General features: G+C 39.8%; 1 protein-coding gene across 4 annotated transcripts in view; it reads right to left on the bottom strand.

Annotated features, from left to right (window-relative positions):
• The window catches only part of LOC148872726 (cation-chloride cotransporter 1-like), a 108,400-nt gene that overhangs the window by 31,079 nt on the left and 62,722 nt on the right, over positions 1-14,599 (bottom strand). For all 4 annotated transcript variants that reach the window (XM_088974040.1, XM_088974039.1, XM_088974038.1 and 1 more), the window contains one exon: positions 1,184-1,378. In XM_088974040.1, the coding sequence (XP_088830166.1) occupies positions 1,184-1,378 (195 nt within the window). The remainder of the gene's footprint in view (positions 1-1,183; positions 1,379-14,599) is intronic.

Below are 14,599 nucleotides of genomic sequence, written 5' to 3'. Positions count from 1 at the left end.
TAAAAAAAGACCATTGGACGAGGATCCAATAGATGTAGACTAGGTAGGATGCTTAGATGACATGAGGTTTACATCAGGATTCTGCACCTTTGTTGGGGGTAACATGGTTTCATGGAAAAGTAAAAAGCAATTCATAGTGGCTAGGTCAAGTGTAGAAGAAGAATACAAATCTATGATACATGGTGTCTGAGGACTGCTTTGGATTCTGTCCTTGTTGGGTGAGATGGGTGTTGTTGAAGAGGAACCTATGATGTTGTATTGTGAGATGTTTCTGCCCTATATTTCATCTGACTTAGAAGATGTTTATCAAGGGAGTTATAAAAAGCAAGCTTGAGCATGACCTACACAAGTTGGGCATGTTGACAATCTGTTGTATTTTATTTCTTGTTAATTATTTGATGTTATTGGGCCCAACTACCCAAGCCCATTTAGTAGTTCCTTTTTAAGTTGCTGTTTTATGTCTTTTTAGAGTATTGACAGTAGCTACCCTATTAATGGTATAGTTGACTTTGTACACACTTTGTTTCTTAAGAATAGAAGTTAATCAGAGAGGCAGCCAGCAGTCTATTGGCTTCTCTTCCCTTTCTTTCAAAAATACAAGTGAACTGGGTAATCCTGCCTGCTGTTTTAAAATCATGGCTTAGAGGTTTATACACTATTCTAAAAACATTTTCCTCTTCTAAAATGGAAACAGGATAAATAATTCTCCTTAAGAACTATCAACATCAGGATTAAGACAAAATGAACTTCTAATGGACTAAAGCACTAATTGATTAAGACATTTAAATATTTACAAATAAGTGACTTAGGAGAAACAACGGTGACTTGGCAAGACACATTTTAAAGAAAACTACAAAAAAGTTGGTTTAACTGGTTGACTTTCCAGGTTTAGTGTAATTGTCTTATGTTGCCAGCCTGAGAAATGATCCAATTTGATAACTCACAAACTAAATTTCATTTCAAACATGAAAAGGTCCTCCTGACATGTCTCCAAAAAATAGTTACCCTTGTTATGTAGGTCACATACTTGTAGCAGTCACTAAGTTGGAAGAAACAAGTAATGCCATAATGGTACCTATAGCAAGATAAGAGAACTAGAAACTAAAGCATAATATGTAGACCAACAATACAATTAAATCAATTCATATCTGAAACAAATATGAGTTAAACTAGATAAGAATACCTGTTTGTCAAAAGCTCCTCTCGAGTTGCCAGAGATCCAAAAAAGAACACAGAAATCACATATAGAGTAGAGGTTAAAAGAGTTGCAGCTAGTGTTCCAATGGGTATTGAACGTTGAGTGTCTTTTAATGATGCAGAGCGATTTGAACCTGCCATAATTCCCGTTACGGCTGGGAAAAAAAGGCCAACCAATGCACTGAGACCAAGGAACCATCTGATTGTTAGGAAAAACTCAAGAAAACAAATCCACCTGAAACTCATCTATAAAATGGTAGTTTTACATATTTCAGAAATTCAATAGATCACATTGATCAGAGAATTTATCCAGGTAGTCATTAGCTCAGACTGAAATAATGAACCAACAATGGACATGAGAAAAAAGAAAGAGAAACATCAAGAAGAAAAAGGCTTTAAGAATGTTCCAAGAGGACTTCATGTTAACCTTGCAAAATTTCAAAGTAAAATAGGAACAGGAAAAAAACTGTACTCCCTTCCCAAAAAATTCTGAGGGTTTGTTAATACATACAAAATGAGAGAGAGAGAGAGAGAGAGAGAGAGAGAGAGAGAGAGATGTATCCATAGGGTAAGGCTGTGTACATCTGTCCCTCTCCAGACCCCGCATTGGTGGGAACCTCATGCACTGGGCTGCCCACTATTTTCTATAAGATTAACCGGGGTGTAGTGACACATAGTTGTTCAGTTACTTGATATTGTGATGTTTGAATACCTCTCATTTTGTGTTGAGTATGGACATTGTTCTTGTTGGAGTTGACAGTGCAAGGGTATTTTGGTCATTTGACTATCTAGTTGAGAGTGAATAGTTTGTTTTATTTAAGTTTAAGTTATATGTCCCATACTTAATAAGGGGCAATATTGTCTTTTGTAATTCAGCTTATACAATATAAATACAAAGTGGGTCAGCTAGGGGAGGTGACTTTCTCTCCTAGACCGAACCCTTCTCTTTCTCTTCTTCTTTTTACATACTTTGAACCTAGAACTGAATAGGATTAATCAACTTATTTACATGGTACCAGAGCAATAAGAAATCAGTTCGATTTCTTTTCTCTTATCTCATCGCTCTTTGTCTTCCTGGGGTCACTGCCATATCAAACTTTTTTTTGAAAAACTTCCATTGGATGTTCAGTAAGGGGCCAAAAAGGAGTGGTTGTCTTTTGTTCTTGGAGGTAAATATGCTTCCAGTTGCTGTGGTGGTTGATCATTATGGTGGTGTACTGAATACCCTCTACTCGATGGTACGAAGAGGGCTGACTGTGAACAGGTGTGAACAGAAATTCCTATTCGGCTAATAGTGGACTGCGGATGCTCCTTTTTGGTCTGAATTTTATCTATGTGGCAGTGTGGATTGGTAGGTAATGCATATGAATCTCCTTTTCTTCTGTTTATACCTGGTTATATGAGTTGAAAGTAGGGTTTTCGAATGCTGAATTCATGACAGCAGCAGTGTGGTCATAATTACATTGTACTGTGTAGTGTGTGGTGTGGTGCTGAATAGTAGAGGGTGATTACTTCGTTCATAATAGTGATTTCTTTGTGAAGTGAGGTGAATCAATTAGGACGGCTTCAACTGGAGATGGTAGTGAGAACTATTAAGTTAAATGGTGAGAACTATGTGCCATGGACCAAATCTGTGGAGGCATTTTTAAGAGCCAAGAAAAAGGTGAAACATGTGAGAGAGGAGAAACCCCCCTCTGATTCTCTAGGATTTAGTGATTGGGAGCAAGAGGAAGCACAGATTATGACCTGGTTGTGGAATTGCATGGAACCTAAAATTAGTGTGAATTTTATGTTCCAAGATACAGCTAAGGAAATCTGGGACCATGCTAAGAAACTTATTCTGGCCAAGATAATACCACTAGAGTATATCAACTTTACCAAGAGTACTTTAATCTGAAGCAGGGTAACCAAAGCTTGGAAGAATACTATGCAAGCATGAGAAATATCCGTAATGAGCTTAATGTATATCACCCTCCGACTCTAGATGTTCAAGTTCAACAACAACAACGAGAGAAACTTGATGTGACAAGGTTTCTAGTGGGTCTAAAGGCTGAATACAAACCTACTCGAGCACAAATACTGGGGGGTCTGCTGTCCTCTCTCTTGAAGAAGTGTTTGCCTGTCTTCGGAGAATTTCTATTGATTCTACAGAGTCTTCCTCTCTCTCGGACAGATTAGGTTTTGTGGTCACTAGAGGATGAGGTCGTGGAAATAGAGGTGGTGGAAGTGGTGGCCGTGGGTTTCTAGGAAACCGAGGTGGTCCTATGTTTAATCGTTCTAGCGTCCGCAGTGGAGGCCGAGTGTCAGGAAGAGGTCATCTTGGAGGAAGAAGTAATGGACCTAAAAAATGCACATATTGTGGATTAGAAGGACATACTGTTAATTTCTGTTATGATTTACATGGTCCGCCCAACACTTGGTATAACCATGCTGTGACTAGTGGTAGTGGTACCACATGAACTAAGAAGTTCCTTCAGACATCCTCTTAGCAGCATACAACTACCCTTGCCCATTCAGGTATGGTTTGCTTGGCTTCCAAACCCTCACATTGGATCATTGACTCTGGAGCCTCAAATCATATGTCTGGGACTCCAAACATATTTTCTTCGTTTTCCCCATCTTCTTCATCCCAAACGGTTACTCTTGCTAATGGGTCTACTTCTCCCCTCTGTGGTGTTGGTGATGTTGATCTAACATCCTTATCCTTACCATTTGTTTTATATGTACCTAAGCTCCCATTTAATTTGATGTCTGTTAGTAGACCAACCAAGTAACTTAATTGTTCAATAACCTTTTATCCATGTTCTTGTGTGTTTCAGGATCTTAAGATGGGGATAAAGATTGGTGGAGGGCATGAAGTAGTTGGATTATATTACCTTGATGAATGTGGCTCGCCAGTAGCCTTTTAGTCATCTCTTACTCCTCTCCAATGGCGCTGCAGACTTGGTCATCCGTCTCTCAAGGCTCTAAATAAAGTGAGTCGTGTCAACTTGGGAAACACCACAAAGTCTCTTTTAGTCCAAGAGTTTATAGTCGTGTTTTGAGTCATTTTTCTTTAGTTCATTCAGATGTTTGGGGTCCAAATAAAGTGGTGTCGTACAATGGTTATAAGTTTTTTGTAATTTTTGTTGATGACTTTTCAAGGATGACATGGATCTATCTTATGAAAGATCGAAGTGAATTATTCTCTATTTCCCAAAAAAATTATATTGAAATGCATACCCAATTTGGAGTTCATGTTAAAATTCTTCACTCCGATAATGCAAAAGAATACACATTAACTCTATTTTGGGAATACTTGGAGCATTATGGGATAATTCATCAAACTTCTCGCTCGTAAACCCCACAACAGAATAGAGTAGCTGAACGGAAAAATCGACACTTACTTGAAACCGCTTGGTCCATTATGCTTGATATGAATGTCACAAAGCGTTTTTGTAGTGATGTTGTCTTGACATCATGTTTCCTCATCAATCAGATGCCCATGTCCATCCTTGGAAGTCAATCACCTTTTTCAATCTTTGCTTCCTACTTTTTCTCCGTTCCCTCTTACTCCTAGTCTTTGGTTGTGTTTTCTTTTTTCAGAATTTAGGACCTAGTTTAGAGAAGTTAGATGTACGTGCTACAAAGTGCATCTTCCTTGGATACTCCAGGACCCAAAAAGGGTATAAGTGTTATAACCGTAGCTCTCATCGGTCCTTTGTGTGCTCGGATGTCACTTTCTTTGAGTCATTTCCTTTTTTCTCTAGTACTAAGGTTATTTCTACCACTCCTATGGTTCCACTTCTTGTTCCAGTTGAGGACCCCCTTTCCGTGGTTTCTATTCCATCTTTACCTTCTCTAGTGCAGGCTAATACTGAGAGGCCACCAATAACACAAGTGTATACTCACAAAAGAGTATGGGCCCCTCATCCAGTTCAGACCTCGTTGACAAATCCTGTGCTTGCACCTCCTCCTTCTAACCTTGATCTTCCTATTGCATTGTGGAACGGTAAACGTAGTTGCATATCCCATCCTATTTCTCATTATGTTTCTATTGTTCACCTTTTTGCTTCCCATCGCCACTTTATATCTTTGCTATCCTCTGTTTCCACTCCTAAGACTGTACAAGAAGCCCTTACCTCTCCAGGGTGATGACAAGCAATGGAAGAGGAATTGTCTGCTTTACAACACAATCACATGTGGGAACTTACTACTCTCCCTCCCGGTAAGCATGTTTTTGGGTGTAAGTGGGTCTACATGGTGAAGTATCTTCCAGATGGCAATGTGGAACGATTAAAGGCCAAGTTAGTGGCCAAGGGCTATTCCCAGTTATATGGTGTTGACTATATGGAGACATTCTCTCCTATGGCTAATATTGGTTCAATTTGGGGAATAATTTCATTAGTCGCAATGTATGATTGGCCTCTCTTGCAACTAGACATCAAGAATGCCTTCTTGCATGGTGATCTGATTGATGAAGTATATATGAAGCAACCACTAGGGTTGTTGCTCAAGGGGAGGATGGTAAAGTTCGTAGACTTAAGAAGGCAATCTATGGGCTGAAACAATCTCCACGTGCGTGGTTTGGTAGATACAATGAAGTAGTGAAGAACTTTGGCATGAAACAGTGTCAAGTAGATCATTCTGTGTTCAGTTGTGTGACTCAAAAGATGGGAAAATCTTGCTAGTGGTGTATGTGGATGATATTGTTATAATTGGTAGTGACAACAATGGGATTGACAGATTGAAAAACTTCCTACAAGATCACTTTCACACGAAGGATCTTGGTAAGCTGAAATACTTCTTGGGAATAGAAGTTGCAAGGTCAAGGCATGGAATTAACTTGTGTCAAAGGAAATATGTCCTTGACTTGCTTGAAGAGTATTGATGCAGGTGAAGAGTTTGTGATCCTGGAAGGTATAAGAGGTTGGTGGGAAAATTGAACTATCTGACAATCACACAGCTAGATATATCATTTGCTGTAAGTATGGTGAGTCAATTTATGCAACATCCTCGAGTTCCACATTGGGAAGTGTTAGCGTAGGGGTATTTCTGTCCTTATACCTAGATTAATGTTGATCTGTAATGTTGTGTTGGAACTAGTGCTCCTAACTTAAATAAGGGCACATGTCTTTTCAATCATTTTTAAAAATATAAGTTCTGTCTAGCCGACTGGGAGAAGGTTATGTTGAGACTTCCAGTTCGAACCAGCTTTTCCCCTTCTCTCTTTCTCTCTTTCTTCCACCTTTCTACCTCTTCCTGCTCGTGTGATTGTTACTTTAGCGATGAGGTAAGAGATCTCAATGCATGATATCTGTTATGGATCAAATAGGAAGTGTGTTTTAGACCATATGCTAGGGTTTCAGACAGTAATGTGCTAGGGTTTATGCTGGTTTTTGTGTATTTCGAAGGAAGAGTTATGATCATATAGTGGTGAGATTTTAGGTAGTCGTAGGAGTAGGGTTTGTGGTGTAAAAAGCACACATTTCAGCAACAACAAGTGCTGAAACCAGTGTGACAGGTGTGATCTAGTTGTGTGCAGTGTGCAGAATTCAGTGGTAATAGAATTCAGCAAGTGTGCAGAATCGGTGATAACATAATGGGAGATAACAGTGATTGTAAACCTAGTGTGATGGTGCCTACAGACTACCTGCATGTTTAGATGACCTCCATTAAACTAAATGGAGAGAATTATGTGCCTTGGGCTAAATCCGCCAAAGCCTTTCTGAAGGCAAAGAAAAAGGTAAAACACATAAGAGAGGAGAAACCCTCCACTGACTCTCACGAGTATGAAGACTGGGAGCAAGAGGATGCTCAGATCATCACATGGTTGTGGAATAGTATAGAACCCAGGGTTAGTGTAAACTTCATGTTTCTTGACACTACCAAAGATGTGTGGGGCCATGCGAAGAAATTGTATTCAGGTCAGGACAATACAACTAGAGTGTATCAGTTGTATCAAGAGTACTTTAACCTGCAAAAGGGCAATCAAAGTCTTGAGGAGTACTATGCCAACATGAGAAACATAGGTAATGAGTTGAATGTCTATCACCCTCTCACTTTTAATGTCAAGATTCAGCAACAACAGAGAGAACAGCTTGATGTGACTAGATTTTTGGTGGGACTGAAGTCTGAATATGAACCAGTACGGGCTCAGATATTAGGAGGATCAGCTCTTCCCTCAGAAGAGGTATTTGCTCGACTCCGGAGGATTTCTATCGAATCTACTGAGAACTCTAATATCTCAGATAGATCTGCCTTTGCTGTATCAAGAGGCCATGGTACTAGAGGAGGAGCTAGGGGAGCTCAGTCTGGCCGTGGTGGTGGTAGTGGTTCTGTGTATGGCCGAAGTGGCAATGGTGGGCCTACTTATAATCGTGGTGGTGGTCATACTGGGGGCAGAGATTCAAAGGGAGCCCGTGGTAGAGGACGTGGCTCAGGCCCGAGGAAGTGCACTCGTTGTGGTATGGATGGACATATCATTAACTATTGTTATGATCTACATGGTCCACCCTCAACCTGGGCCAATAATACCGCGACCGATGACTCAAGCTCCAGCACCCACAGATGGTCCTGTGAAAGAGATGGTGAGTGTTCCCCGTGATGAATATGAGAGGTTTATCCAATCACAGCAGAACACGACGACTTTCGCTCACTCAGGTATGGCTTGTCTGGCATCCACACCCAACCCCTGGATCATCGACTCTGGAGCCTCCGATCACATGACTGGAACTCCAGGCGTGTTTTCTTTCTTATCGCATTGCTCAACATCACAATTTGTCACTCTTGCTAATGGTTCCATATCCTCAATTTGTGGTGTTGGTAATGTTGACCTAGATCCTGTATCCCTCTTCTCAGTTTTGTATGTTCCTAAATTGCCTTTTAATCTTATGTCTGTTAGTAAGTTGACCAAATCACTTAACTGCTCCATTACCTTTTATCCTTCTATGTGTGTGTTTCAGGATCTCAAGACGGGGATGAAGATTGGTGGAGGGCATGAAGCTGGTGGACTGTATTATCTTGACGATGGTGGTGGTAGAACTTCAACAGCTCTCCAGTCATCCCTTTCTCCTCTCCAATGGCACTACCGATTTGGTCATCCATCGCTAAAAGTCTTGAAGTCTTTGGTTCCGTCCTTGAATCAGCTTTCTGTTTTAGATTGAGTCGTGTCAGTTTGGGAAACACCATCGTGTTCCCTTTATTTCTAGGGTTGATAACCATGTGTTGAATTCTTTTTCTTTAATTCATTCAGATGTTTGGGGTCCTTATAAAGTGATGTCATATAATGGATACAAATATTTTGTCATTTTTGTAGATGATTTTTCAAGGATGACATGGCTCTATAAAATGAAAGAAAGAAGTGAATTGTTTACCATTTTTCAGAAATTTTATGCTGAGATTCGTAACCAATTTGGGACCCACATCAAAGTTTTCCGTTCTGATAATGGCCGCGAATATTTATCCTCATCATTTCAGGAATACCTAGACCAACACGGCATTATACATCAGACCTCATGTACCTACACCCCACAACAAAACGGGGTGGCTGAGAGAAAGAATCACCATCTCCTAGAAACAGCAAGATCTCTCATGCATCACATGCATGTTCCCAAACCCTTTTGGAGTGATGCAGTGCTTACCTCGTGCTTTCTGATTAATCGGATGCCCACGTTCTTCCTTGATGGTCATTCTCCCTTTCAGGTCTTGTTTCCCGCTTTGTCTCCGTTTCCTCTTACACCGAGGGTATTTGGGTGTGTCTGCTTCGTCCATAATCTGGGTCCCGGGAATGACAAGTTCGATGCCCGTTCTCTTAAGTGCATCTTCCTTGGCTATTCTCAGACCCAAAAAGGGCATAGGTGTTACCATCCTGGTTCTCGATGGTCCTTTGTGTGTGTTGATGTCACCTTCTTTGAGTCTACTCCGTTCTTTTTGGGGTCCGATGATGCTTCTTCCTCCTCATCACCTCCTCCTCTTCCACTTCCCGTTGTCGACCCTCTTCCCTTGGTTCCAATTGTGACCAAATCCTTGCCTCCGGTGCCACCACCTGTTGAACGCCCACCTATCCGTCATGTGTATACACATTGCCCACGCATACCAACTACTACTCCTGCTACATCTCCGTCAATGGATCTGGCACCAGACCCGCACTCAACATCTGAGCTTGACCTTCCCATTGCTTTGCGGAAAGGTAAACGCACTACACTTGCACCCTTCATCCTATTTCTAATTATGTTTCACTTACTCACCTTTCCGCTTCCCATCGCCAATTTGTCACCTTGTTATCATCAGTTGTTGTCCCTAAGGATGTCCAAGAAGCCCTTGCCTCTCCAGGGTGGTGCCGAGCCATGGAAGAACTCTCTGCCCTTCATCATAATCATACTTGGGACCTCACCGTTCTTCCTCCTGGGAAGCAAGCTGTTGGTTGTAAATGGGTTTATACGGTTAAGTATTTGCCTGATGGTAGTGTTGAACGCCTAAAAGCGCGATTGGTTGCAAAAGGGTACTCCCAAACCTCTGGTATTGACTACACACACAAAGACCTTCTCAACGGTTGCTAAGATAGGGTCAGTTCGTGTTGTGATCTCTCTTGCAGCCATGTATGAGTGGCCACCATATTAGCTTGATATCAAGAATGCCTTTTTGCATGGTGACTTACTTGAGGAGGTCTACATGGAGCAACCTCCAGGGTTTGTTGCTCAGGGGGAGGACGGTAAGGTGGGCAGACTAAGGAAGGCTATATATGGGCTTAAACAGTCTCCTCAAGCATGGTTTGGTAGGTTCAGTGATGTGGTAAATAAGTTTGGTACGAAACAGTGCAAAGTTGACCATTCTGTATTTAGTCATGACTCTCCGGGAGGAAAAATACTGTTGGTTGTGTATGTAGATGATATTGTTATTACTGGAAATGATAACATGGGTATTGACAGGCTGAAGACTTATCTGCAGGATCATTTTCATACAAAGGATCTTGGTAAGCTGAAATACTTCTTGGGGATAGAGGTAGCAAGATCCAAGTATGGTATTAACCTGTGCCAGAGAAAATATGTGCTTGATTTGCTGGAAGAAACGGTCTTGTTGGGTGCCAAACCAGCTGAAACATCCATGGACACAAATACCAAGCTAAGCGGTGATATGGGTGAAGTGTTTGAAGACCCTGGCAGATACCGATGACTTGTGGGTAAACTGAACTACCTAACCATTACTAGACCAGACATCTCATTTGCGGTTAGTGTGGTAAGCCAGCTCATGTGAAAACCTCTGATTCCTCATTGGAATGCAGTTTTGAGAATTGTGAGGTATCTAAAAGGGGCTTCGGGTCGCGGTCTGATATACAAGAGTGGCGGAAAACTTGAAATAGAAGGGTATTCTGATGCTGACTGGACCGGTCCTACGTCTAATAGGCGGTCTACTACAGGCTATTGCACTTTCCTAGGAGGTAACCTGGTGACGTGGAAAAGTAAGAAGTAGACGATTGTGGCAAGAAGCAGTGTAGAAGCAGAATATAGGGCTATGGTGCACACTGCTTGTGAATTAGTGTGGCTAAGGAACCTTCTACAGGAAGTAGGGTACAACATCAACACTCCAATGAAGTTCTATTGTGATAATCAGGCTATAGTTCATATTTCCTCTAATCCGGTGTTTCATGAAAGAACCAAGCACATTGAAGTTGACTGCCACTTTGTGAGGGAGGTGCTAAATGGAGAACTAGACACTACACATGTTAATACAGGAAATCAGTGGGCTGACTTATTTACAAAAGGCTTGAGTCGGGGAAGAGTGGACTACATACCTAGATTAATGTTGTTGATCTGTAATGTTGTGTTGGAACTAGTGCTCCTAACTTAAATAAGGGCACATATGTCTTTTCAATCATTTTTAATAATATAAGTTCTGTCTGGCCGACTGGGAGAAGGTTATGTTGAGACTTCCAGCTCGAACCAGCTTTTCCCCTTCTCTCTTTCTCTCTTTCTTCCACCTTTCTACCTCTTTCTACCTAACCGATCTCAGACAAATAGAATTCTAAGGCAAGTCAAATCATAATAGGAAGTAGTTCTAAAAATAGTCAGGTATCTAAAGGGTGCTCAGGAGGAACTCTTGAGATAGAAGGCTATACAGATGCTGATTAGGCCAGATCTATGTAAGACAGAAGATCAACTACAAGATATTGTTTCCTTGGTGGTAATCTGGTAACTTGGAAGAGCAAGAAACAAACAGTTGTGGCAAGGAGCAGCGCAGAAAATGAGTACAGAGCTATGGCTCATACTACATGTGAACTAGTATGGCTGAAGAACTTGTTGCAAGAAAAAGGGTTCTCAATTGACAGACCCATGAGGTTATATTGTGATAAACAAGTTGTTGTACACATTTCTTCTAATCCAGTCTTCAATGAGAGAACAAAACATATTGAAGTCGACTGCCACTTTGTAAGAGAAAAAGTGATTGAAGGAGTGATAACTATAGCTCATGTAAGTTCAGTAAACCAATGGGTGGATTTGTTTACAAAGGGGCTGCCTCGAGGTAGAGTAGATTATATATGTGACAAGATGGGACTACATGACATATATTCTCCAGGTTGAGGGGGAGTGTTAGAGTCGATAGTACAAGGGCATTTTGGTCATTTGATTATCTAGTTGAGAGTGAATAGTCTGTTTTATTTAATTTATATGCCCCATACTTAATGAGGGACAATATTGTCATTTGTAATTCAGCTTATACAATATAAATACAAAGTGGGTCAACTAGGGGTGAGGTGACTTTTTCTCTCCTAGAGGCTAGAGCGAACTTCTTCTTACATACTTCAAACCTAGAACTGAATAGGATTACTCGACTTATTTACAATTCTTTTCTGGGTTGATGTTGCACATTGATGTTTGTGTATGTTAGTTCATTGTCCTTTTGTATGAAATCAGACCCTGAGAATGACATGGTGATTCTTTGGTATTTCCAAGGGGTGACATGTGGATCAGGTGAGTAGGTATTTGGTTAGTTGTTGCCTTGTTGGAGATGCCTAGTATGAATACTAGTACTGTTGGAGGTTAGAAGGGAATTTTTGCAATGTTGATAAATTTTGGGGACTTAATAGTCTTGAGTGAAATTCTCATATAATTGGGTCTTTTGATTAAATAAGCCATTGGTTGTGTGGGATTAGGGTTGGGTGAGTGGATATTTTGTTGTGGATCTATAGAGAGGTCAATCATGTATCTCTTGTTCTCATAGTGGATATTTTTCCGTCTCTTCCCATGGATGTAAGCTACTGAGTGTTTGAGCAGAACCATGTTAAATCTTGGCATTTTTTTCTAATTCTTCTTCCTGTTTTCTTATTGATTTACCATTCTCTTTCCTGTTAGGAGACATGTATTATAGCAAGATTAGTCCAGGAATTAGTTTGGTGAACCAAAGAAGACTAGCAATCTTGTTGCTGTTCATAGTTACTATTCACGTTATTGTTCATAGTTAGTGTTCATGCCATGTCTAAGGTGCTTGAATCTATGAAGCAATTGTTAGGGACTTACCAATAAATGAGGAGCATTTTATGAATATTACATCATTTTTTCTGGAATTTTACTAAAACCCCTAACAGGGTGATATTGCTTTTTTCAGAAACCAGGAAAAAGTAACATTAATTTTGGATTTTCTTTTGATTCTCTCACACCTGGTGGAATCTAGACTTGATCTTTTAGATTTCAGGTCATTTTTATATGAGAAACAGGACCAAAGGGTCATTTGGGCAAGGAAAACTGGTCTGATTGGTAAAGTATGGCATCTTCTAGTCCCTCCCATACACTATTAAGGTTTTTCTTTTTTTTTTTTTTGATTTCCTCTTTTGTTGGCTCTCTGGAAGGATTTATATTCTCCCCCCTTGTCTTGTTATGCTCCCTAGCATCTGAATTAGTTCATGCCTTCAAGCAGATTCAGGTTTCTATGTGCATAGCAGCTGTATGATTAATTATCTTAATGGTTGGTTGCTGATCATATAGTCAAGTTTGGAATTTTCTTTGGGAGTTCTAACTTTTCGATATAGAAGCTCTTCACCCCTACCCATATTGATCCACTAACCTATTTGCCACACATGTTAGTGGGTCCTAATCCACCTCCACCCATTTAACCCTCTAATTCAAATTAGACATTTTTTTTCCTCCTACTTTTTCCTTTTTCTCTATTCTAATTGCATAAAAACATAGAGCTATATATTTCAACTGAAAAAACATATAAGGTTCAATTTTTTCAAATAAAAGATAAAAAAGCATAAAAAAACAAAAAATTGAAGAAAAATATAAAAAAGCAAAAAAAAAAAGAACAAAAGTAAAAAATTTCAAATAAATAACAAAAAATACAAGTGTAAAAATTGCAAGAAAAATCAAAAAGTAGAAAATGTGAGAAAATTACAGAAACTAACAGAGATTTTCATAAAAAAAATGCAGAAAACATCAAGAAAACTCAAAAAAGGTCTAATGTTTACGAGGTTTTTGATCTAAGAAAATTAGAAAAGAACACAATAAAACATTCCAAATAAATTACTCTCCAAAAATTTTAAATACGATCGTCAATTTGAAAAGCTTCAGAGGAATATGGCTAGTAGCCACAAGTTGTTCTCAAATCATATAAAGAGAAGAAAATTTTTTGTGAACCCAGAGTTTCCAAAAAAATCAAGCAAACTTTAGAAGGAACCTTGAAAATCCTACAAATAGCAAGAGAGTTCTATTGATTTCAACTTAAAAAGTCCAAAGAATTCAATTTTCGAATTTCCTCTATCACAAATTTCAGATCCATACTGTCAGAAAAAAACCAAAACAAACACTCAAAATATATTGAGGATTTCTCTCTCATGACTCAATTTTACCTTTTCCACCCTCTCTTTCTTCACCAACTGATAGGGGAAATCAAAACGACCACAGGTGGCTTTGTTTTGCAAACCCAGATCTGGTGTGAATAGAAATTTGCAATTCCAGTGAGGAATAAATCAGCCCTCAATTGTCAGCCATAGAAAGCCCTTTGGCCTTGTTCTGTAATGGAGGAAGAAACAAAGAGACCAAAGACCTACTCTCTCCTTCCATCAATGGAGAAGAAGAAAGCACTATGGCCATCAACCATCAGTCATGCTATTCAAACCTTAGTCTGTAGTCCGTTAGTCCTACTTTCCCCCTCAGAGAATCTGCCAGTCGTTGGCTGTCACCCATAATGACCCTAACCCTTTTCCCTAAGCCTAATGGGTCATGGATTGGAATCAAAATTGCCAGCCCTATTCCCATGGATGAGGGCTATTGAGATAAACCACATTAAATCTTGGTGTTTTCTCTATTTGTTCTTCCTATTTTCTTCTTGATTTACTATTTTCTTTCTTGCTAGGTGACAAGTACATCTGTTATTGGGTTGAGTGTGAACAACATGAGTATACATGGAGATTATCCAAAGGTTAAGC

Source organism: Nelumbo lutea, chromosome 2, assembly GCF_056320005.1.
Source record: "Nelumbo lutea isolate HS-2025 chromosome 2, American lotus-T2T, whole genome shotgun sequence".
NCBI classification, from domain to species: Eukaryota; Viridiplantae; Streptophyta; class Magnoliopsida; order Proteales; family Nelumbonaceae; genus Nelumbo; species Nelumbo lutea.
Note: the sequence above shows the minus strand (reverse complement) of the source record. Positions and strands in the feature narration are given on the sequence as shown.